At 42.5% G+C, this 24,068-nt stretch overlaps 1 protein-coding gene across 1 annotated transcript in view; it reads left to right on the forward strand.

Moving 5' to 3' along the window:
• DNAH11 (dynein axonemal heavy chain 11) overlaps positions 1–24,068 on the forward strand; it is a 725,796-nt gene that overhangs the window by 120,482 nt on the left and 581,246 nt on the right. The window contains exons 7-8 of the mRNA XM_029589065.1: positions 10,817–11,050; positions 13,176–13,343. Coding sequence (XP_029444925.1) covers positions 10,817–11,050; positions 13,176–13,343 — 402 coding nt within the window. The remainder of the gene's footprint in view (positions 1–10,816; positions 11,051–13,175; positions 13,344–24,068) is intronic.

Consider the following 24,068-nt stretch of genomic DNA (forward strand, 5'->3'; position numbering starts at 1 on the left):
ACCACAGATGCAAGACAGTTATAGCCTTGTCTATGCCCCCAGCCCCAGTAAAGCATGATCTTTGACTGGTAAATAGTTAATATTCAAACCCAAGACCTTTTTACAAGGATTGTTATGTAAATTCAATCCAACATCTTACAAACTGATCATCAGATTGATAAACACTCTAAAACATCCCTGATCCATTAAGCTGATATTCTGAGCACCCCAAGATTTTATGTGAGAACCAATTTTAATGGTCATCTGTCTTATGATTGCAATTCTGAGGAATGCATCTTTTATCTTTATTGGTGTTTATATACCTCTCTGCCATAGCCCAGAGTGGATTACATCTTATGACATCCATAATCATAAAATAACTAATAAAAGCTAAAATATGCTTGTTATACTCTCCTTATCTGTAAGGTGTAATTACAGATTTACTTTGATATTATTATTATTTTGTTTAAGAAACCTCCCGTAATGTGTTCGTATGATATGTATTACCTGATATGGTGTAATGTTGTAAAACAGGGTATTTTCTTGTGTTTTTTTTACAATGTTAAATTGTTTAAAAAACTTAATAAAATATAAAAAAAAAAGCTAAAATATGCAAATCACTAAAATGGACAGGTAAGAAGTTAAAAGATCAAGTACATACTAACAACTTTTCAAAATCATTATTAAAATATAAAACTGTATATTTCAGGAAGGTGACTGAAATATACCATTTAAAAACAGATTCAACGAAATGTTTTCAACATTTTTTTAAACATCTGCCTGAAGTGAGGGATGAGATGGCACCCCTCCCAAAGGCACAGCACAGCCAGGGGAGTGGTCCCCTTTGGAGTCTGGCCCTTTCAGTGATTTAATATGCTGGGGAAAGGGGAATACAGGGTCAGAGTTCCCAGAAGAATGACACAGTATTAGGAAAGTGGATCCTTGTGCTATGATGTGGGTGGCACGACCGGGCGAGCAAGACTATCTGGCCTACACAGACAGCTGGCGGATGTACCCTTCAATGGGACAGACAGGAGCTTCACCTACCAACCCCCCCCTCCCCTCCTGCAGGTTCTGATGAGCAGCAGGACTTAGCTAGGTCCTTAGGGTGGTAGCAAGTGTAAGAGTTCAAATACAGGCTAAGGGCAGGCAGCAGACAGCGAAACCAGAAGACAGGCCAATGGAAGACATTGTGGATGCAGAGAGTAGTTCGTAGTTTCTGTAAGTCATACTTCCCACCTGACAGACCACCGGGAAAGGACCCATGAATTGAGGGGCGAATTTAAGGGATGGCATACAAAGCCTCAAGTTTGGGTGTTGAGACATACCAATTCCCCCAGTTGAGGTTAAGATGCTGGATGACGTTTCTTGTCTGCTTGTTTCTTAGATCATACTGCAGCTTGTTCTAAGAGCTGATGTGCTGACTGCCAGAGGTTATGTAACTTCTTATCCTATACATTGGCAGCGGGACATGCTACAGAGAAGACAAAGAGCATAGGTGTTTGTGGATGACATCCATAGACAAGTAGGAGGAAGAGCCAGTTATTTTGTTTGTCGTTGCTATGACAGGCATCTGCCCATGGAAGGAGAGAGGTCCAATTATTCTGGTGCTGGTTCACATAGGCGTGCAGAAAGGTTTTGAGGGATTGATTTGTGTTCTCGTTCTGCCCATTTGTCTGGAAGTGGTATGCTGATGAGAAATCCAAATAATCCCAAATTTTTGCACAGGCTCCTCCAGAAGTGGTCAGTAAACTAGATTCCTTGGACAAAGAAGATATGATGGTGAAGATTGTGCAGACAGAAACCATGCTTTACAAACAGCTTGGCCAATTCTGGCGCAGAGGGTAGTTTGGGCAGTGGGACCATCTGACTTACCAGGGATTCAGATGTTAAACTTGTGACAAGTACTCCAAATTTTTATGATCAGTATTATTGGTTACCGAATGTCTGGTCCCCTCTAACAGATGCTGCCTTTTCTCAAGAGCTAGTTTAATAGCCAACAGTTCCTGGCCCCTGATAATGTAGTTCTTCTCAGGAGGTGAAAATTTCTTGGAGTAATAGGTGCAGGTTACAAAGACCCCTGTGGTGATCATGTTGGAAGAGAACAGTCCCCATCCCGAGAATGGTGATATCTACTTCTAGGATGAATGGCCTGGTGGGATCTGAATGCCATAGACATGGATCCTGAGTAAATTATTGTTTCAAATGATCAAGGCCCATACTGCTTCATCACTCCAGTTATGGGTGCTGTGCCCTTTTTGTTAAGGGCTGTGAGTGCAGCAGCCAGGGAGGGAGTAGCCATGAACAAATTGTTAGTAGTAATTGGCAAACCCTAGAAATTATCGCAGGTCCTTGAGCCCTGAGGTTTGGAGCCAGTCCATGATGGCTTTCAGCTTGCCAGGGTCCATGCAAATCTAGTCTGGGAAATAATTTAACCCAGAAAAGGCAACTCCTCTTGTTCAAAAGAGCACTTTTCTAACTTGGCATAAAGCTGATGCTCTGTCGTCATTGCAGGATCTGTTTCATGTGCAAACCATGCTGATTCAGCATCTTGGAGAACATGAGAATATCATCCAGGTACACGACAATATGCGAGTGAAGGAGGTCCTGGAATATCTCATTTACCATGGCTCGAAAGACTGAGGTTTTCCACTCGTCACCTTATTGGATTTGGATCAAATTATATGCCCTTCGCAAGTCCAACTTAGTAAACATTTGGGCCCTTCTGAGCCAGTTCAAGAACTCCGTGATGAATGGTAATTGGTAGCAGTTCTTTGTCATAATCGCATTGAGGCTTCAGTAATCAATGCAAGAGCAAAGTGATCCATCCTTTTTTACCCACAAAGAGAAATCCAACCCCAGCAGGGAAAGATAATGGTTGAATGAAGCCTCTTTCCAAATTCTTTCTGCTATATTGTGACATGGCCTCAGTCTCCAGAGTGAGCAGCAGGTAAACCCTCCCTTGGAGGGGGGGAGGGGGTTCTTGCCAGGAAGGAGGTAGATTGGGAAATCATAGGCCCGATGTGGGGGCAGGACCTCAGTCTGTTTCCTGCTGAAAACATCTGCAAAGTTGGAGTATGGTGAGGGCAAGCTGGGTACCATGGGAGCAATGAGACAAAGTCTGAGAGTAGGAGACTGAACTTCTGTTAGGTATTGTTTGTGACATTTGGCACTCCATTTTGCCAGCTGCAGAGAATCAGCCATGGTAAGCCGAGGCTAACTTCATTGACTGCCTTACGCAAGACATAGAGGCGGATGTGTTCCTGATCTAGGAGGGCTGGTATGCATCCGTAGTGGGTTTGTGATCCTGGTAACCCATTCTGGTAGGGATTCCCCAGATACGGATGTTACTGTTAAGGCAGTTCTCAAAAAGCTTAGTGGGGATGCCAAGTTGGCATACCAAAGCCTATTCAATGAAGCTTGTGGCTGTGCTGGTGTCCAGAAATGCCTTAAGATGTATACTGGTATCTCTGAAGGTGAGGCAGACTGTGAGTAGAATCCGGGGAGAGGTGCAAGATCAACCTAAGGTGGTCTCTCCCACTAACCCTAGATCCGAGAGTATTCCCGGTTTGATGGGGCAGTTAGCTGTGAAGTGCCTATGTTCAGCATAGTACATAACACAAGTTGAGATGCCTGTGTCGCTGACATTCCTCTGGGGAGATCAGTAGGTGATCCACTCGCATGGGTGGTTCAGGTGGCTCCTGAGTTTCCAAAACTATAACAAAAGTTACGGGTCACTGGAAGTGGGGTGCCAGCCATATGGGATGTTGGGCCTAACTTCTTTCCTTAGCCTGCTCCTGCAAGTGCAGGTCCAAATGAATGGCCAGCCTGATGAGCTCTCCCAGTGTGTCAGGTGTGTTCTGTCCAGCCAACACATCCTTGATGAGCTCAGGTAAGCCCTGCTTGAAAATAGCACTTAGACTGTCATCTCTCCACTGCAGTTCAGATGCCAGTGTCCGGAAGGGGACGGCATATTTCCCAACTGGGATACTTAACATTCCTGAAGGAGTTCTGAGGCTTCTGATGAAGATTGTCCAGGCTCATTGAATATAAGGCGGACATCCCTGAGGAAGGGATCAAGATCATCCAAGTGTGTGTCCCCACATTCCCATAGGGAAGAGGCCCAGGCCAGAGCTGAACCTCCCAGCAAAGGCAGAATAAAAGTTTACTTGCTTTTATTTGTGGGGAAGTGTGCCGCCTGACGTGTATATGACACTGATTGATGAAACCTCTGCATTCGCACGGGTACCTTTGATAGTGAGGCGGAGGAGGTAGCCAAGAAACAGGCATCGTAAGAGGGGCTAGTGTTGGTGGCAGTAGTTCTTACTGGTAGAATTGGAGGAGTTGAGTGTCCACCTGTTTCATGAGCCTTTCCAGGACCCCTGTCACCTGATCCAAGAAACCTTCCTGCTGCCGAATCTGGTAAGCCATACCAAGAGTGGCCTGTAGAGCAGCCAAGTTCACCAGGTCCATGACCGCTGCAGTTTGTTAGGGAAGTTGACCCTTGTGCTATGATGTGGTTGATACAGGACACACAGGAGCTTCAAATATACTAACAGTCTTCCCTGCAGTTTGAACCCTTAGATTCTGATGACCAGCAGGACTTAGGCAGGTCCTTGGGGTGATAGCAAGTATGAGAGTCCAAATCCAGGCTAAGGGCAGCCAGCAGACAGAGAAACTAGGCCAGAGGTTGGGGCGGGCAGCAGACAGGAGTAGATCAGGTCCATAGCAAGGGATCAGGTCCAGGAGACAATGGAAGGGTCAGAGAACAAACCGAGGAAGTCAAGCCAAAGAAGACAGGGCAAGACAAGGGCAAGGACATGGACAGACCACAACAATGAGGATCAGGATTGGGCAGGGAAAATAGAGCAGACCACAGTAGGAAGCAGGCGCACAAATGAACAGGAACACAAGCAGACAATGCAGGGAGAAGCAACATGCACTGAGGAGCAGATCACTCAGGACACATGTTGCTGAGGCAAGGAGTGCGGGTTTAAATGCCAGAGGTGTGTGATGTCATCCAAGAGTGTCTCCTGTACTTTCCCACCTAGGTGCGTATAATATGTGCATACTTGTGCGCACATCGACAGGGCCCCACTGTCATAAGAACATAAGAAATATACACATAATGAATATACACAGAAGTCTGTACATCCACACATGCTTCTTTCTGCCTTTTCCTCCCCTCTTCCCCTAGTTCCTTCTCTATTACTCACCTTTGTTATTCACTCCTTCCTTTCCTCTTGCTCACCCCCTTCCCTTTCCTCTGTCACTCACAACCTCTCTTTCCCTCATCTCTACATCATTCACCCCCTCTCCTCCTTGCCACTCACCTCCACTTAATCCCTCACCTTAGTCACTCATCTGAACTCACCCCACACTTTCCCTTCCCTCAATCTTTCTTACCCCATTTGTTACTCACACACACACACACACACATATTCAGTCCCACTCATCACCTTCTCTTCTCTGTCATGCACTGCCCTTCTGTCACTCACTTCTGTCACTTCTTCCCTTCCCTTCTTTCCTTTACTCTCACTCACTCACCCTTCACTTCTTTGCCTTCCTTGTTACTCCATCCCTTCCTCTCTGACACTCCCACCCCCACCCTTTCACCTTAAGTCACAAGCTACAATATAACAGCCCCCTCCCTCCCAGGTCCTCACTGTTGTCTTCTTCCTGCTGGCCGTGTGTAGGAGCCCTAACGGCAGGTCACCATCGATGCTGTCATACTTGAGCCTCGTCTCACTGTCAGGGGATGGGAACCCCGCCACTGCATCAGCCCGCACAGCGGTGGCGCCCCTGCAATCTTGCTGGTGGTGGTAGTGGGGGATCCACCAGTTTGTCATCGGAGTGCACAGCTGCATGGGGCCTCATCTCACTGGTGGGGATGGGAACCCCACCAGCACATCAGCAGAGGGTGCTGCTCCCACGTGGGCTATCATCTTGCTGGTCGGGGATGGAAACCCTGCCAGTGCTTCAGCACAGGACGCTGTGGTGCGGGTCTTTTTGCTGGCAAGAGTGAGGCGGCTGCTGCTGCATGGGAATTTTGGGGGGTACATTTTGCTGTCTGCACAATTTTCCACCTGAGGTGGCCCACTCACCCTGCTTCATTATAGAACCGCCCCTGGATCCAGTGGATATAGTGTATTTGGATTTTCAGAATGCATTTGACAAAGTGCCCCATGAGAGACTCATGAGAAAAATAGTCATGTGATGGGAGGCAATATCGTATTGTCGATTGCAAACTTGTTAAGTGAGAATAGGAATAAATGGGCAGTTTTCTCAGTGGGGAGCCTGGCCTGGGAACGGTGCTTTTTAATATATTTACAAATGATTTGGAAAAGGGAACAGTGAGTGAGGTGATCAAATTTGCTGATGACACAAAATTCTGAGTAGTGAAATCACAAGTAGATTTTGAGAAATTGCAGGAAGACTTTGCGAAACAGGAAGATTGGGCATCCAAATGGCATGCGAAATTTATGGTGGACAAGCTTGTTTTCCCTTGCTTGTCAGCACTTTGGATCGGCTTCCGATTTGTTTCCTGGGTCCAAGGGTAAAGTGGCACACACAGGAAAAAGTAATCCAAACTGTAGTTACTTGATAGATTCCATATTAGGAATCCCCACCCTGGAAAAAAGACCTAGGTGTTGTCATGGACAATACATTGAAATTCTCAGCTCAGGGTGCAACAGCAGTCAAAAAAGAAATGTTAGGAATTATTAGGAAAGGCATGGAGAGTAAAGCATAGAATATCCGCTCCATGGTGAGACTGCACCTAGAATGCTGTGTGAAATTCTGGTCGCTGCATCTCCAAAAAGATATCTTTCCTGGAAAAGGTAAAGAGAGGGGCTACCAAAATAATAAAGGGGATGGAATAGCTCCCCTATGAAGAAAGGCTAAAGATGGGGCTGTTAGCTTGGAGAAGAGGTAGTTGGGGGAGGGGGGATATCATAGAGATCTATAAAATCATGAGTGGAATAGAATGAGTAAACGAGTCAGTTGTTTACTCTTTCAAATAATAGAAAAACTCCATAAAATTAGTAAGTAGCACATTTAGAATTAATCAGAGAAAATTCTTATTCACTCAACACAATTAAGTTTGGGAATTCATTGCCAGAGGATGTGGTAAATGCAGCTTGTGTGGCAGGGCTTTAAAAAAAAAAAAAAAAAAAGTTTGGACAAGTTCTTAGAGGAGACATCCATAAACTATTGCTAACTGGCTAGACTTGGGAAAAGCCATTACTTATCCCTGGGCATTAGCAGCATAGGATCTATCTGCTCTTTGGGATTCTGCCAGGCACTTGTAACCTGTATTGGCCACTGTTGAAAACAGGATACTGGGCTTGATGAACCCTCAGTCTGACCCAGTATGGTGATGGTTATGTTTTTCATAGCATCAGGTCTGTATGCCTCTCTCTCCTCTTAGCCTGTGCATTTGTATTGCCTCATCTTACCTCAACCTGCTGCCTCTTTCCTGCCTTTTTTGAATGTTTCACAAAGTCTGTTTATGCTTCAGTATTTCTATCCTCCATTATGTTTTTCCCTAGACTTTGGGCCAGATTTTAATAGGTATGCGCGCACAAATCTATGCCCGATTTTATAACATGTGTTATAAAATCCGGGGTCGGCGCGTGCAAGGGGGGTGCACACTTGTGCACCTTGTGCGCACCGAGCCCTAGGGGGCGCCCTGATGGCTTTCCTCGTTCCCTCTGAGGCATTTTGGAGTGGCCTCGGAGGGAACTTTCCTTCCACCCCCCCCCCCCCCCCCGACCTTTGTTGAATAAGTTGTGCCTGCCTCCGTGCAGGTGTAGGTTGCGCGCGCTGGCCGAGTGCTGGCACACTGGAGGCCTCAGTCCTGCCCCTTTTTTTCAAGTCCCGGGACATATGCGCGTCCCGGGGCTTGTGTGTGTCGCCGGGCCTATGCAAAATAGGCTTGGCGCGCGCAGGAGTGGGTTTTCGGGGTTACGAGTGTAACCCTTTTAAAATCCTCCCCTTTCTCTTCCATTCCAGCCTTTTCTATTCCTTGTTTTCCCTAGATTCCTTTAATCCAGCAACCTGTTCCCCTTTTTATCAAATTTCCCATGCTTTTTCAGCTTCAGGTCCCCAAGTTTCTGTCACACTTTTCTCTCTACCCCCTTCTTTCTTCTCTACAATGATACTTCTTCACCAGGCCTTCTGTCCTTACTCCTGATCTAACTCTCTCTCTTTTGCTGGAATCATTTTGCTACCTATGGGGGTCATTTTCCAAGGAGTTACCGCAGGAGATAATTCCACAAATCGCGCTAACAGCCGTTAACGTGATTTGCAAATGCAAATTTTGTATTCAGGGGGCAGAGTTGGGGCGGAGCATATGTTAAGTAGGAAAGAGTTATCGTGTGCCGCGAAACAGCTAAAGCGGCCAATAGCTACACTTCTTTCATTTGCGGTACGTTGTGCGCTAGGGGCCGGTAAAGGTTTATCGCAGTTCACGATGTTTCCGGACAGCCTGTTTCAGTGTTCTGGGGAGAGGGAGAGGGAGGGAGAGGGAGAGATGCTATAGTGCCTCTTCCCTAGACAGGTATTTGTATCCCTATGAGAGGCTCACCTAGTAACTCGAGGTGGGGATTAGGTATGAGTGTAGGGGGTTGGGGGCCACTTTCACATTCACCGTGAGACGTACGAACAGAACAGTGGTCTCTTGTGAAGATTTGATGGCCTTCGGAGTGAGGAAACTCACTCCAAGATGAGATTTGGGCAATGTTCTCTCAAACTAGCCTGATGGGCACTCTACCTGGGCAACAACAAGCTAGTTTGAGAGAACATTGCCCAAATCTCATCTTGGAGTGAGTTTCCTCACTCCGAAGGCCATCAAATCTTCACAAGAGACCACTGTTCTGTTTGTACGTCTCACGGTGAATGTGAAAGTGGCCCCCAACCCCCTACACTCATACCTAATCCCCACCTCGAGTTACTAGGTGAGCCTCTCATAGGGATACAAATACCTGTCTAGGGAAGAGGCACTATAGCATCTCTCTCTCTCTCTCTCCCTCTCCCTCTCCCTCTCCCTCTCCCTCTCCTTCTCCTGCAGAACACTGAAACAGGCTGGCAACATTGTGAACCACAATATATACTCACAATGTAGCCCAAATTGGGTTAATAGTGCAACTTGTGCTAAGAGTGTGTTGCAAGCTGTTATCGCAATTTGCGATACACATGCTTATTAGCATAAGGTAACACCCCTTTTTGGTATCGCATGCGATATTGGAAAATGAGGCCCTATGTTTTGTTCTTATTCCCAAAGCCCCTCTTATTGCCTCTTCTCTTTAAGCCTCTTCTCCTTGTGACCTTGGGCAAGTCACTTCACTCTCCAGTGCCTCAGGTACAATCATACAGGTTAATTTTCAAAGGAGTTAGGCACGTGAATTTAATATCATAGAAATTTTCAAATGCCATTTACCCCTGTGTTAAGCACACTTGTCAGCAGGTTTTACTGGTGTTCATTCAATGGTAGTTGTAAGCACGCAAATGCTTTTGAAAATCAGGCTTTTAGATTGTTCTTCTTGAGACAGGGAAATACCTACAGTACCTGAATATAATCTGCTTTGAAATGGCTGATCAATCAGAAAGGCAGAATATTAAAAAAAAAAAAAAAAGTATTACAAAAACTTAGTATAAAAACCTCCAATATTCTACAAATCAGCTTCTTTCTTCTTACCATTGTCTTCATCCATTTTTCTGTTCCTAGCTCAGCTAATTGTCTTTTCATCTGTTCAGTCCCTAACCTGTCACACAGCTTCTATCCATTATTCCAAGCACAGTGATGATCAATCTCCACGTTTCCCAAACCCACTGTTTTATCCTCCAAGGCCTTCTTTCTACTTTCCCTTTTTCTCCACTGCTCTTTTCCTGTTGCCATCTTCCATTTTAAGGTGGGGGCTGTGGATTTTGATTTTTTTTTTTTGTGGCTTTCATTTTTTTCCTTGCCTTGAGAGATGAATATCAGTCAGGATAGCTTTTGTATCAAATACCTGGATATTTTATGCAAAATGGGAATTTAGTTCAGTTAGTGGCTAAGTCTTTGAATAATATATTCACCCCTATCATTTTTCTTCTGCTACAGAAAAGAAATTTTGGTTGGCTTGAAATGATATTCTCTCTTTCCACAGATGCAGTCCTTCTCAAAACTCTTTGTATCATTCAGAATTTCATAGAATGGAAACTTTAGTAAAATGGCTCTTGAAGAATTTGAGCAAGTCGTAGAACATTTAAATATAAAATATGTGTGTGTGTGTATATGCACACATGTACATCAATTTATTTATTTTTTTTAACTTTCAAGTAAGAGTCAGGTCATCTCAGATTGGAAGTAGATTATGCTACATTTCGAAAACAATGTAGAACTTTATTTTTTCTTAAGCCCTTTGCTTAATGTTTTTGTCTGTGTGTTGTTTGATCCATCTTTGTGTTATAATTACATTGTATTTCTGTATTATTGTACATAAATTTGTAGCTCAATGGGGAAGAGGCCATTTATAAATCCAAAAATAAATTTTTGCCCAAGATTCTGCTTCACAATTTTTTCTATGAACCTTTTTTTTTTTTTTTACCTTTTATGAAATTGCGGAAGATTTAAATCCTTTGGCTAAATGATCCAAATGATAGGACTATTGGGATGTTTGCACAAAATTAAAACCTGGCCCTTTGTTTGCTTGGCTGTTCCATTGCCTGTGTTAAATTCCAAGGGCAAGTCTAATTATTTTGCAAAAGAAATTGTGTAGATTGTGAAATGTAAAGCACAGGGCAATTGGGGAACAAATTTTTTAATTTGTTTTTATTGCCTTCTGTTAAATCTCAGGCTATTACTTATCTCTCACCTGAAGATATTCTTAAAGGAGAACCTGAAGAAAGCTTGGAGCTTGTTAAGGTAGCAGTAAATGTCTTCAGGACCTTCAAAAATTTGTTTTTTAGCCATCGAGAAAACCTGTCAAAATACTTCTCCAACAGAAAGGAATGTAAGCCCTGGGACTTTCAATCTCGAATGGTGTTTGACAGATTTGACAAGTTTCTCAGCCGCTTGATAAAGCTAGAGGTATTTTTTATTCATAATTTTGTATATTTACTCATCTCATCTACTGTAGAATATTATAAAACTCTGCATACACAGACTTTTAAGTATGTCACAGGAAGCTGCCTTCATACAAAATGTCAAATCTTTGACTCCTTATTTAACAATTTTAATTGTTTCTCATATTACATTTAGCTATTGACAAAATGAATTCTTTATTTCTACAGAAAAGACCAAGGGCTCAGAGCTTTTTATTTTTGAAAGTTACAAGGAATTCCAGGTTTTCAAAATGAAATGTAATGTGAGCCTTTATCCAGAAGGCCGTAGTGTTGTAAAGGGCCATTTTATTAATAGAGCTTCCCACAGCCAGCTGGGTTTTAGGATATCCAGAATGCATATGCATGAGATAAATTAGCATAAACTTGTTCCAATGTATGCAAACTTCTCATGTACATTTATTCTGGATATGCTGAAAACCTTGTCCTTAGGCTTTTCTCACATTATTGTGTCTTTTAAAAGCGATATGCTTGGCAAACCCAGGACATGCATGTGCATGTATTGCTTAAGTGCGCCGGGTCAATTTTATAAAGCACAAGTACTGATGCGCGAATATCTCGCATTGGGGGAAAAAAGGGCTGCAATATGGGCAGGGCACAGATATGCACGTACGTAGCTATGCGCATGGGCATGCATTTAGGTCCATTTCAGTGGAAAGTTAATTTTGCTATTGATGTGGTGTAAGTATGAAAAAAATTGTTTAGCCACATATGAACTGCCTGAAAGGTCTGACCTAATTGGGGGGAGTGCAGGCTAAAGAATCAGGGGGTTCTGGGTAAACTGGTGGGTGAACTGGTCAAACTGGTCGTTTCCTGGACACGCTCATGTTATAAAAGTCCCTTACTTGCACATCTGGGTGCTGGCATTTCCCTGCTGTGCTTGTAGAGGCTTAAAATTAGGGCATGCATACATGCGCCAGGCCTATTTTATAGCATATGCGCGGGCATGATATAAAACTTCAGTGCATCTTGTGTGTCCATATACACATATGTATGGGTACCCACACTCTTATTTTAAAGCTACTGTCATGTCTATGGGAGAAAAAAGCTTAAGGCCAAATTTTAAAAGCCCGGTGTGTGCCAAAATGAGCAGATACACGTGTGGATTTTAAAATGCCCACATCACACGTGTATCTGCCCGTACGAGCAGAAGAAAGGGTTTTGGAAAAAGGGGTGGCTCGGAGGCAGGGCATGAGCAGGCCGGGTCAGCACCATTAGGCACTGTGTCCCGCTGAAGTGCGTGCCGGCAGCTGACCGGACCTCGCAAGTTGCTGCCACTCCAGACTGTGGGTAAATACAAAAAAATGTAGGGTAGTTAGCGGGGTTTTAAGGGTCAGGGGTGGTAGGGAAATGGGAGGCAGGTTAGGTAGGAGGTTTAGGAAGTTCCCTCCCAGTCCGCTCCTTTATTGGAGCGGACTGGGAGGGAACTGGGGAAAAGGCCTATTCCATCGCCGTGCGCACATTATAAAATCCCCTCCTCTCACTTATGCGCGTGCCGATATAAAATTGTGCATGCAGGTAGTGGATTTTATAACATGCGAGCATCGACACATGCATATTATAAAATCGGCGTATCCGTGTGCGCGCGCCAGGAACCGCGTGCACATGGACGCCAGCACGCGGATCTTAAAATCTACCTTTCTGTGAATCAGACCCTATCTTTCTTATAAGAAAAATAAACTCTTTAGAAGACCATAAATTCTACTTCTAACATGTTTGTAAGTAAAAATAAATGAATGAATACACTGGAGAAAATCTGCCAAAGTCCAAGAGAATGCAAAGTAAGATTTACTGTTGTAATACGATCTTTGTTTATTGATGATCAATATTGTAATCTGGGGTGCAGAAATCTGAGACAGCAGTGTGCTTTAGGTGAATAAAACCTAATGTGCACCGGGCCAGGAGGGAGAACTAGGGGTGAGTGTGTTGGATGATATTGGATGGATCGTTTTGGTCGGTGCTACCATTTAACAAACCTGAGCTTGCAGTATGTCTCTTTATAAAACAAAGTCAGATTTAACTCTACAAAATGTTTCACAGATTTTTAAATATTAGTTTATTGCTTAATAAGTCCCTTTTGTCATTTCTTGTAGGACATATTCGGAACTATTTTGGAATTTCAAAGGTTGGAGAAACTGGAGTTTGGTGGTAATTCAGGCAGCGCCCTAAATGAGCAGATCTTGCAATTGAATGATGAGTTTACAGGAAGCTGTAAAGTTTTCCAGGAGAGCACTTACAGCCCTTTGGATTTCAATAGTGTGGTAATATTGCACTATTCTTATGTTTTTTTATTTAATTATTACCAGTCTTTTCAGAAATTGTTCAATTGGTAATGAGAGATGTTGCTCAAACTAGTTTTGCCCTATAAAATCATTTAACAACCTATTTTCGGACAAATTGTCTTGAAAATGTAGGCTAAGATATTCTTAAGACTTAAATAAGCAACAGAATATCTGTCTTGCCACAAAATTGTCCGTGCTTTATTATGAAACTATGAATTTGGTATTCAGTTTATGAACTTTGAATATCAAATTTCATAGTCTGCTTTGCATCACCATCTCAAAATAGATTTCAATAAAAAATCAACTTTAATGTATATTACTCAATAACAGAATTGGAGAGCTCCCTGGTTAGCAGTCGTTAGAGGAAAACGGCATAACTGATCTAATTTACACAATGCTTGGTTCCATGTAAGGAGCTTCCACTCTCCAAATGGATCTTGGAGTCATTGTGGACAATACAATGAAATCCTCAGCTCAGTTTATGGCAACAGGTTAAAAAATAAATAAAATAAAGCAAATAGATTATTAGGGATTATTTGGAAAGGAATGAAAACTATCATTCAAAATACAGTAATGCTACTGTATCGATCCATAGTGCAATCACACCTTGAATATTGTGTGTTATTTTGGTCACAGCATTTACAAAAAGATATAGCAGAACTAAAAAAGGCTAAAAGTAGGGCAAAAAAAAAAATGTAAAGGTTAGAACAGCTCCCTGATGAAGGAAGGCTGAGCAGTTTAGGGCTCCTTCATCTTGGGGAAGAGAGAACTGAGAGAGGATATGATAGAGGTTTATAAAAGTGAGTGGTGTGGAACAAGGAAATTGGGATTCGTTACATTTTCATACAGTACTAGAACTAGGGGACAGACACTCCATGAAGCTAAACTAGTAGAAGATATATAAAACCAATTTAAGAAAGTGGCTTTTTCAGTCAAAGCATAATTAAACAATGGAATTTGCTGCCAGCGAATGTGGTCAAGGCTTATAGTATAGCTGAGTTTTTAGAAAAAGATTTGGACAGGTTCCTGGAAATCAGCTCCATTAGCTGTTATTAGCCAGGTAGATTTGGGTGTCTCTACCTCTTGGTTCAAGGAGCGAACAGGTTGAAATTGACTTTCCTGTTATCATGATCTGGATACTTCCAAGTGGCCCAGACTGGACACATTCTAAGGCAGGATGTTGGGCTTCATGGACTATCGGACTGACCCAGCATGGCACATATATTCTTAATTCTAGTGAGAAAAATCTCCCTCCATTCTTTCCGTTGACATTTTCTGCTGCCTCTTTTTTTTTTTTTTTTGGGGGGGGGGAGGAGGAAAGGGTTAATTCCTGAAAAAGATTGTGGAGAATCCAGTTAATTGAGCAATTTTTTTCTGCCTGAATGTTCTCTTTTTACTTTACAATACTGTCCTGTTTTTTGGGGGGTGTACTCTTATTTTTAGATTTTTATTTTCTTGGGTTAATTAATGGCATCCAACGTACCTGCATAATACTGGTTTGTTATTGAAATTAATATTCATTCCATTTATTATTGTAAAATTAATTTATTTTTCCTCTGTGAACAGACATAACAAAATTAATAAAAGCTCCTAAAGAGTTAATTAAAATGCAGTCTTGGTCACGTCTGGCAAAGTGTAAATTGTAGGTTGTCGTTGCAACCTATCATTTCCAATGCCTGGAAGAAAATAATTTGACCCTGAGGAATTGTAGTTTTAATAGTTCCCGACTCTGTGCCCAATGTGTAGAGGGCAAACCTCAACAGTAGGAAATTATTTTCACTTCTTAAAAAAAAACAAAAAAACCTGTAGTTGCTCTTAGCTTAAACATCGTGTTCAGTGCATTCAGTGGGAACATTTACTGGTTTACTTGAATTATCTATCAGAGCTCATTTCCTCATGTATTTCACATATAACAAAAAAAAAAACAACCCTCTCCACCAGAATTTGTCATACCTTGCATTCAATAAACAGGAATCTAGTAGTGCGCTCTAATAGTTTGGCAAGCTTTGCTTATTTTCATTTTTCCTTCTGTCACTGAGGCATCTTGAGGGGTGTTACCCAATGCGATCTGTATAAAAGTTATGTTTTAATATATAATGCCAGAGCTTGGGGATCTTGGAGGTCAGATGTCGATCCCAAACATTCATTCCTTACAACCACGCCAGAATGGGAGTGCACATCACAGAATTCTTCCATTTAGACCATTCATAATGGGGTAGATTTTTAAAAAGTACGCTGGATTTTATAAGATACGCACGTAGCTGCGCGTATCTTATAAAATCTGGGGTCGGCGCGCGCAAGGGGGTGCACATTTGTGCAACCTGCGTGCGCCGAGCCCAGCGCGTGCTGCCTGTTCCCTCCGAGGCCGCTCCGATTTCGGAGCGGCCTCGGAGGGAAGTTTCCTTCGCCCACCCCCCCTTACCTTTGTTGGCAGATTTACGCCTGCTAAAAGCAGACGTAAATCTGCATGGCGCCGGAGGCCTCGACCATGCCCCTGGACCGGCGCCACGCCCCCGGGCTCGCCCCCGAAACGCCGCATTATTTCGGGAATGCCCCCGACACGCCCCCTCCCCGCCCTTTTTAGAAAGCACCGGGACTTACGCGTGTCCCAGGGCTCTGCGCGCGCCGGCGGCCTATGCAAAATAGGCAGGCGAGGGCCCTGCGTGCGTAAATCCGGCCGGATTTACACGCACAGGGCATTTAAAATCCGCCCCATTGAATTTTGGTGATTACCATGTTTGGGTTGCTTTTCATTTTGCATGTTGACGTTCTAGAAGAAGAGTTTATGCTAGCTGGTTTCAATCTCTCTCTTTTGCCCCTTTTTCATCTTAAATTCTTTTTTTTCTTTTCTAACCTAAAGAAACATAGCTGCCATTGGACTCAGTGAGCTTTACTCTTTAAAGCTGTTTTATTAAATATCAGATTTATATTCACCTTCCTGTAGAGTTCTGCTGTTCTCTCTCCCACCCTCTGTCTGTTAGACTCTCTGTTTTGAGACCAAAAGTAGAAATGATTATTAGTTCAGGACACAATTATCATTGGGGGGTTTTTTTTCTGAGCACTCCCTAAAATATTTTATGGACAAGGTATAAAAATATTTCCAGACATAGCCCGTCCTACACAACTTCGTAGGAAAAAATTTCTGGTGATGAGAGCCGAGGTATTACAGAGGGGGGCTAGGTTTGTGCTAAAATACCCCTGTCGATGTATAATTATTCATCAAGACTCTCGTTATATTTTTAATCTTCCAGAGCAGTTAAGAGAGTACTTGAATTCACACTCCTGAATTCCCCAATAGGTAGGGAGGTTAAAAATTTAACGAAGAGGGTTAGACAGTCACTCTACTTTAATGTTTAAATTACCTGTTATGTTGCTCCACTAATCGATGTGTGTTTCTATTTTCTTTGCACAATGAATGATGAAGATATTTAAAATTTGATTTGTTTTTATTTTCTTAGTAAGATGTTTAGTATATTGAAGATTTACAATATCAAATGTCTTCTGTATTATATGTTGAAACTTAATAAAAATATTAAATAAAAAAAAAAATGCAGACTACTGACCAATGACCATTTTAATAGCCACCCTCTGGACCAACTTCATCTGGTTTATATCCTTTTGAAGGTGTGATCGCCATAATTGTACACAGTATTCCAAGTAATGTCTCATCAGGGACCTATATGAGGCAATATTACCTCATTTTTTTCTGAAAATTAGGTAAAATTTAAATGAGAAAAAGCATAAAATGGGCATTGACTAACTTTTTTTTTTGATACAAATATATTTCTGATTTATTTAGACTTAAAAAAGAAAAGAAAAGTCAAATAGAGTGGAGGTATAGCCCAGAAGTTAGAATAGCCTTCTGAGAACTAGGGAAGCCCGGGTGCAAATCCCACTACTGTTCCTTGTGACCTTGGACAAGTTACTTCATCCTCCATTGCCTCGAGTACAAACGTGGGGGTCATTTACGAAGAATTTTTCCCATAGATACAGAATGGGAGAGAGCCTTTAGTAAACAGGCCTCTACATAGTAACTTTTAAACAGGTGTCTGTTCATCAGACCACGCCCAAGGATGCAGCCTTTTATAGCGCACACGCATATATGCGCACATGTTATAAAATAGCCTGACCATGGATGCGCACCTATGCATACAGATCTCATTTCATGCTGCTGCACTTTACTGTCCTGGTCCAGCTACCTTTACTTGAACTTTGCTGCCATGACCCTTAGCCTGTCCCCTTTGAGTGCACTCTTTCAACATGGACTGTCTGGGGCCTTTCACTTCAGAGCACATAATAGTGCTGAATATAGCTGTTATGTTACAGCATTACTATAGCTTTTGGGGTGCCTCTTCTTCTTTCTATGTTCTTAGTAATAGTCATGATTGTGCCTAAAAGGTAACATGCAATGCCTGTATATGTCATGATGCCATTTCAATCTATTAATGTACATATGTACACACAATGTGGTCTTCTTGAAATGTTCAATGTTTTTCACTATTTGCTATCTAGTCCTTGCACAATGTGATTACCTAAGACATTGTCTTTATTTCAAACAGTGCACTACATGTGTTTGCTAATAAAGTGCTCACTGTTTTGAAAACAAAAAGTTATGGTTATATTCTTTCATTGTGTGGTTTAAGTGATTATAGTACCGAAGGTTTAAGGTTTGCTCTCCACATGGCTATGCATGCTACAATGGCCTGCCTTATTCCAACTGTGCATTGATCAAGCATGCAAGACCATATGGGCTATGACATACAATGAAAGCTGCGTGTCTGCTGGTAAGGAAGACAGGCAAAGGTAAAGAAGAAGCTTGTTACTGGGCTCCTTCACTATTGCCTCTTGTTGCCTTCTTCACACTGCATTCCATTTGGTTACTCCTGCTTAGATGTGCCTGTATGTGATGTGCTCACCACCTTCATGGCCAACATATTTAAAGTGTCCATGTACTGCTTGGGAGCTGTGAAGCTGAACTTGGAATTGTTATGACTCAGCAGTTTATTTTCTAGCCAACTATTTTGGTAAGGCGTGCAAGGGTATGTGACCAGATACATTTGTAGCTTACACAGTTAACCCAGTATGATGTGTACTTGCTGAGTTTTGCTACACACTGTGAGCTGCTGGGTCACAAGTAGGGATGAGGTGTGAGGGGATACCATCTGCTCTACAATGTCCACGGCCAACCACAAGAGGTCCTAGAGGGGTGCTGCTGGTGCTGGGGACTAGGCTGACTTAAACACTCTGGCTCCCACACCTGTACTGGCATAGCTTGGGGGTCTATATAATATGTGTAAGGAAAGGATGAGCTTTCAGTTAGCATCCAAATCCCAAAGGCAGGACAGTACAGGAATGTCATTCTGTGGAAGTCTTCCTGGTCCACAGCATCAGCATCACCACTCTGTCCTGTACTCTGCACCTGTGCACATTGTGTACCACACACTAGTCACTCACTCCTCCTTCCTACTTGGTACACAGCATAGTGGAATTGAACGTTTGTATGAACTTCACTTCTACAGTAACCAATGTTGAGGAAATGCTGGTCCCTCCATTTGTAGGTAGATATAGGTGTACACAACTAGGTTTGCACTGAAAATGTATTACCCTTCATATGGGCGAAAGACTGTAGGCATACTGTTCCACCATCTACACAGCGCAGACTTGAGTGTTTTTAAAAACTGGGGGCTGGTGTGGCAACCTCTGTGAGCTGTACATGATATGAGCAAAGGAAAGGTGGCAAACAAGTACCTTGAGGACAAAAAGGGATTATGTAATAGAAATTCTGCAACTCGTGTTGCACATGGCAAGCACAGCAACAGCAACCCCACCCCCTCACCCACACACAACCATGTACCAGGTTTCTCAGCACATACAGCGTGTAAAGCATCATCATGATAAGCACTCATCAGATTTGGCCCTATAGGCATACTTTACACTGCCAGTTCCATGCATCACAGCATTCCCACATTCACTGAGCAGTTTCTTAATGCTTCCTCCCTCCATTATTTTCCAAGCCTCTGGGCCAGGCCTAGGTGTGGGTAGGCAGCACAACCCATAATAACAGTACTATGCGACCTACTGCAATTAGTTGGTGCTGAAGCATCAGTGGGGAGGGGGGGGGAGACAATGGTCATAACAGAAGGCAAATATAAAGTATAACATTAAATGTTTTAAGCTTACTGGATGTCTCCCCATGCCCACCTGCATACCTCTTCCCCTTTGTGAACACTCCATATTAACTGTGAGTTTACTGATGGAAAATTAGCAGTATAACAGGTCAGACCATTTCTACCGCTGTCCGTATGCTGCCCTGTCAGAGGCACCACCTTCTCCAGAAGGCACAAACACTTGATCAATGCAGTGCAAAACCTGTCGGTGTGCAGTTTTGGTACACACACACTGCCTGCTAAGTGGAATTGGATTGCAGGGCCAAAGGAGCAACAGCACCCACACACACTGATTGAACAAGTCATACACACCGCGTCAAAACTTTTAAAAATATATCCGAAGCAGAGAGCCTGGGAGGGAGTCAGTTGGACCGTTAGGTGATCGAGGGGTTAAAGAGGCAATTAGAGAAGAAAAGGCCATCGTGGAAAGATTAAATTATTTTTTTGCTTCAGTGTTTACTGAAGAGGATATTGGGGAGATACCCATATCAGAGAAGGTTTTCATGGGTAATGATTCAGATGGACTGAACCAAATCACGGTGAACCTAGACGATGTGGTAGGCCTGATTGACAAACTGAAGAGTAGTAAATTCCTTCATAATCCTGGGGTATACACCCCAGGATTCTGAAGGAACTCAAAAATGAAATTTCAGACCTATTAGTAAAAATTTGTAACCTATCATTAAAATCATCCATTGTACGTGAAGACTGGAGGGTGGCTAATGTAACCCCGATATTTAAAAAGGGCTCCAGGGGCGATCCAGGAAACTACAGACCGGTTAGCCTGACTTCAGTGCCAGGAAAAATAGTGAAAAGTGTTCTATATATCAAAATCACAGAACATATAGAAAGACATGGTTTAATGGAACAAAGTTAGCATGGCTTTACCCAAAGCAAGTCTTGCCTCACAAATCTGCTTCACTTTTTTGAAGGAGTTAATAAACATGTAGATAAAGGTGAACCGGTAGATGTAGTATATTTGGATTTTCAGAAGGCGTTTGACAAAGTTCCTCATGAGAGGCTTCTAGGAAAAGTAAAACGTCATGGGATAGGTGGCGATGTCCTTTTGTGGATTATAAACTGGATTAAAAGACAGGAAACAGAGTAGGATTAAATGGCAGTGGAGTGCCTCAGGGATCTGTATTGGGACCCGTACTTTTCAATATATTTATATTGGGACCCGTACTTTTCAATATATTTATAAATGATCTGGAAAGAAATACGACAAGTGAGGTAATCAAATTTGCAGATGATACAAAATTGTTCAGAGTAGTTAAATCACAAACAGATTGTGATAAATTGCAGGAAGACCTTCTGAGACTGGAAAATTGGGCATCCAAATGGTAGATTTATTATTTATTTATTTATAAATTTTTATATACCGCCGCTCATCAAAGATATCACGTCGGTGTACAGTGAACAGGAACTTACGCCGGAGCGTTTTACATTTAACAGAGTTATATAAGCGTTATACAATTAAAAAAGGCAAGTATATAAATATTTGAACATAAAACAAGTAGAATCTTTTAAAAAAAAAAAAAAAAACAAAAAAAAAAAAAACCCAGAACTATCATTTAGTTGTAAATGTGACTCATGCTAACTTCATGGAGTGCCCCCTAAGTCTTTCTATTATCCGAAAGAGTAAATAACTGATTCACATTAACCCGTTCTAGACCTTTCATGATTTTAAACACCTCTATCATATCTCCCCTCAGCCGTCTCTTCTCCAAGCTGAAAAGTCCTAACCTCTTTAGTCTTTCCTCATAGGGAAAGACTAAAGAAATTGAAATTTAATGTGGATAAGTGCAAGGTGCATATAGAGAAAAATAACCCATGCTATAGTTACACAATGTTAGGTTCCATATTATGAGCTACCACCCAAGAAAGAGATCTTGGCGTCATAGTGGATAACACATTGAAATCATCGTTTCAATGTGCTGCAGCAGTCAAAAAAGCAAACAGAATGTTGGGAATTTTTAGAAAGGGAATGGTGAATAAATCAGAAAATGTCATAATGCCTCTGTATCACTCCATGGTGAGACCGTACCTTGAATACTGTGTACAATTCTGGTCACCTCATCTCAAGAAAGATATAGTTGAGATGGAGAAGGTACAGAGAAGGGCGACCAAAATGATAAAGGGAATGGAACAGTCCCCTATGAGGAAAGACTAAAGAGGTTAGGACTTTTCAGCTTGGAGAAGAGACGGCTGAGGGGAGATATGATAGAGGTGTTTAAAATCATGAAAGGTCTAGAACGGGTTAATGTGAATCAGTTATTTACTCTTTCGGATAATAGACTTAGGGGGCACTCCATGAAGTTAGCATGAGTCACATTTAAAACTAATCGGAGAAAGTTCTTTTTCACTCAATGCACAATTAAACTCTGGAATTTGTTGCCAGAGGATGTGGTCAGTGCAGTTAGTATAGCTGTGTTTAAAAAAGGATTGGATCACTTCTTGGGGAAGTCCATTACCTGCTATTAATTAAGTTGACTTAGAAAATAGCCACTGCTATTACTAGCAACAGTAACATGGAATAGACTTAGTTTTTGGGTACTTGCTAGGTTCTTATGGCCTGGATTGGCCACTGTTGGAAACAGGATGCTGGGCTTGATGGACCCTTGGTCTGACCCAGTATGGCATGTTCTTACCAGATCTTTTTGTGACACTCAAGGAAAACAAAATGAAATGAAATAGGAAATATTGTCATTTCCTGTTTTATATCTAACAAATGTATATCCTTCATGTCTGGTCATCATTCAGTAAGGTGTTAAGGGGAACACAAGGGTAGAAAAATAAGCAACTTAATGGCATTGTAGACAATGGGGCAGCTGGGTTAGAATTGGCAGTCTACACGTTCCTAGAATCCAACAAGGTTCATGCTGGCAGGGTGGTTGCTGCTCAACCAAAGGATTGCTTTCCACAGCCTGCCCCCTCTTTCCTTTTTGGACTTGTGTGCTTGTAGACTCGCAGACTATCTCAAAAATGTGTGTGGTTCCCTTTTTGCAACAGCTGTGGATGCTGGTATGTTGTTGGTGACTGGATAAAGTTCAATATGGCCACAAGGACCTAGATGGCTAGAGGTTTGGACAGCAGCCACAGTAATTGTGCTCCATTTGTTAGTAGCTGTGTAGATTACTACAAAACTTGGTGGTAAGGCACTGGTGGAAAAGGGGTTTGGAAGAGTCACTAGGTGTTGGATAAAATTTTAGGAACTTATATGCTCACCTATCCAGGATGGTAGAGAACCAAGGAGGAAGATGATAAAAACTGATATGAATAATCATATCAGTTTTTGTCAGGTGGCAGCTAGAATGTATCCTTAGTGTGGAACAGAATAACTGCAGAATGGAAGGTCCAGTCAGACCAGTATTAGGCTAGGGGCAGGGCAAAAACTGAAGAGTAGACCAATGTTCCCCCAAATTTTTGAAAACTGCATGCACAAACATTTTCTTTTTGAGCAACCTTTTGCAAGTCAAGTTCAAATTTGTGCACTTTGAGCCAGTATAATGCGAATAATATTGGGATTTATTGTGCGCACTTTTGTCCATGTTTTAAAAGCCCAGCACACGTAAAAATTGGGGGATATTTGTGTGGCTGGGACCTGCATGTGCCGAGTGCATTTTAAAAACTGCCCGGCCACGTGCATATCTTCTGATACGCGTAGAAGTGCCAGGCTCGATCAAAAGGGTGGGTCAGGGGGGCAGGATCTGGGCAGGGAGGGGAGAGACTGAGGCTGGCCAGGACAGCGGCCATTAGGTCCTGTCCTGGGGAAGCGCACGCTGGCAGCCGGCCAGCACGTGGAACTTAATCTATTCAGATGAAGTAAGTTCTGAAATTTAAAAAAAACAAAATAGGGAAAAGGGGTTTTTGGGGTCAGGGAGGAAAGGGGAAATAGGAGGCAGAGAAGGAAGGGGTATAGGAAAGCTCCCTCCCAGTCTGCTCCTTAATTGGAGAGGCCTGGGAGGGAACTGGGGGAGGTCCAATTGCATAGGTTATTAAAATAAATAAATACCCCCCCCCCATATACGCAAGTCGTAGGCTGCCTGCACATCAGCGCACAGATTTTAAAATCTGCCATGCATGTTATAAAACCAGTGCATCCATGTGCGCGCATGCGGTTTTGAAAATTGACCCCTATGTTTTGCTGTGTGCACAGGGTTCACAAACTATGTGCACACGCACATAGCGTGGAGGGAACAATGGAGTGGACCCAGTCAGGGTCAGGTACCCTGAAGCTCTGCCTCGGTGACATCACTCAGATTTGCCAAGGGGGCCTGTTTTGCTGATGCCCTGGGCAATTGCTTTGTTTTTCCCTCTCCTAAAACTAGTCCTGGAGCCAATTGGTCTTTATCTGTTGTTTAATTACTGTTACTGTGTAAGTAATGCTCACAGCCAGTAGAGAGAAGGCTGATCCAACTACAGTATTCAGTCCTTTATAAAATACTTTGGTTATAATGCATGCAAATCTTGTCTTCTAAAATTACTCTTGCATTTATTTTTTTTTTTTGGTACAGCAAGTCAAATTATGCTTTAA

Source organism: Rhinatrema bivittatum, chromosome 2 (genome assembly GCF_901001135.1).
Source record: "Rhinatrema bivittatum chromosome 2, aRhiBiv1.1, whole genome shotgun sequence".
Classification (NCBI taxonomy): domain Eukaryota; kingdom Metazoa; phylum Chordata; class Amphibia; order Gymnophiona; family Rhinatrematidae; genus Rhinatrema; species Rhinatrema bivittatum.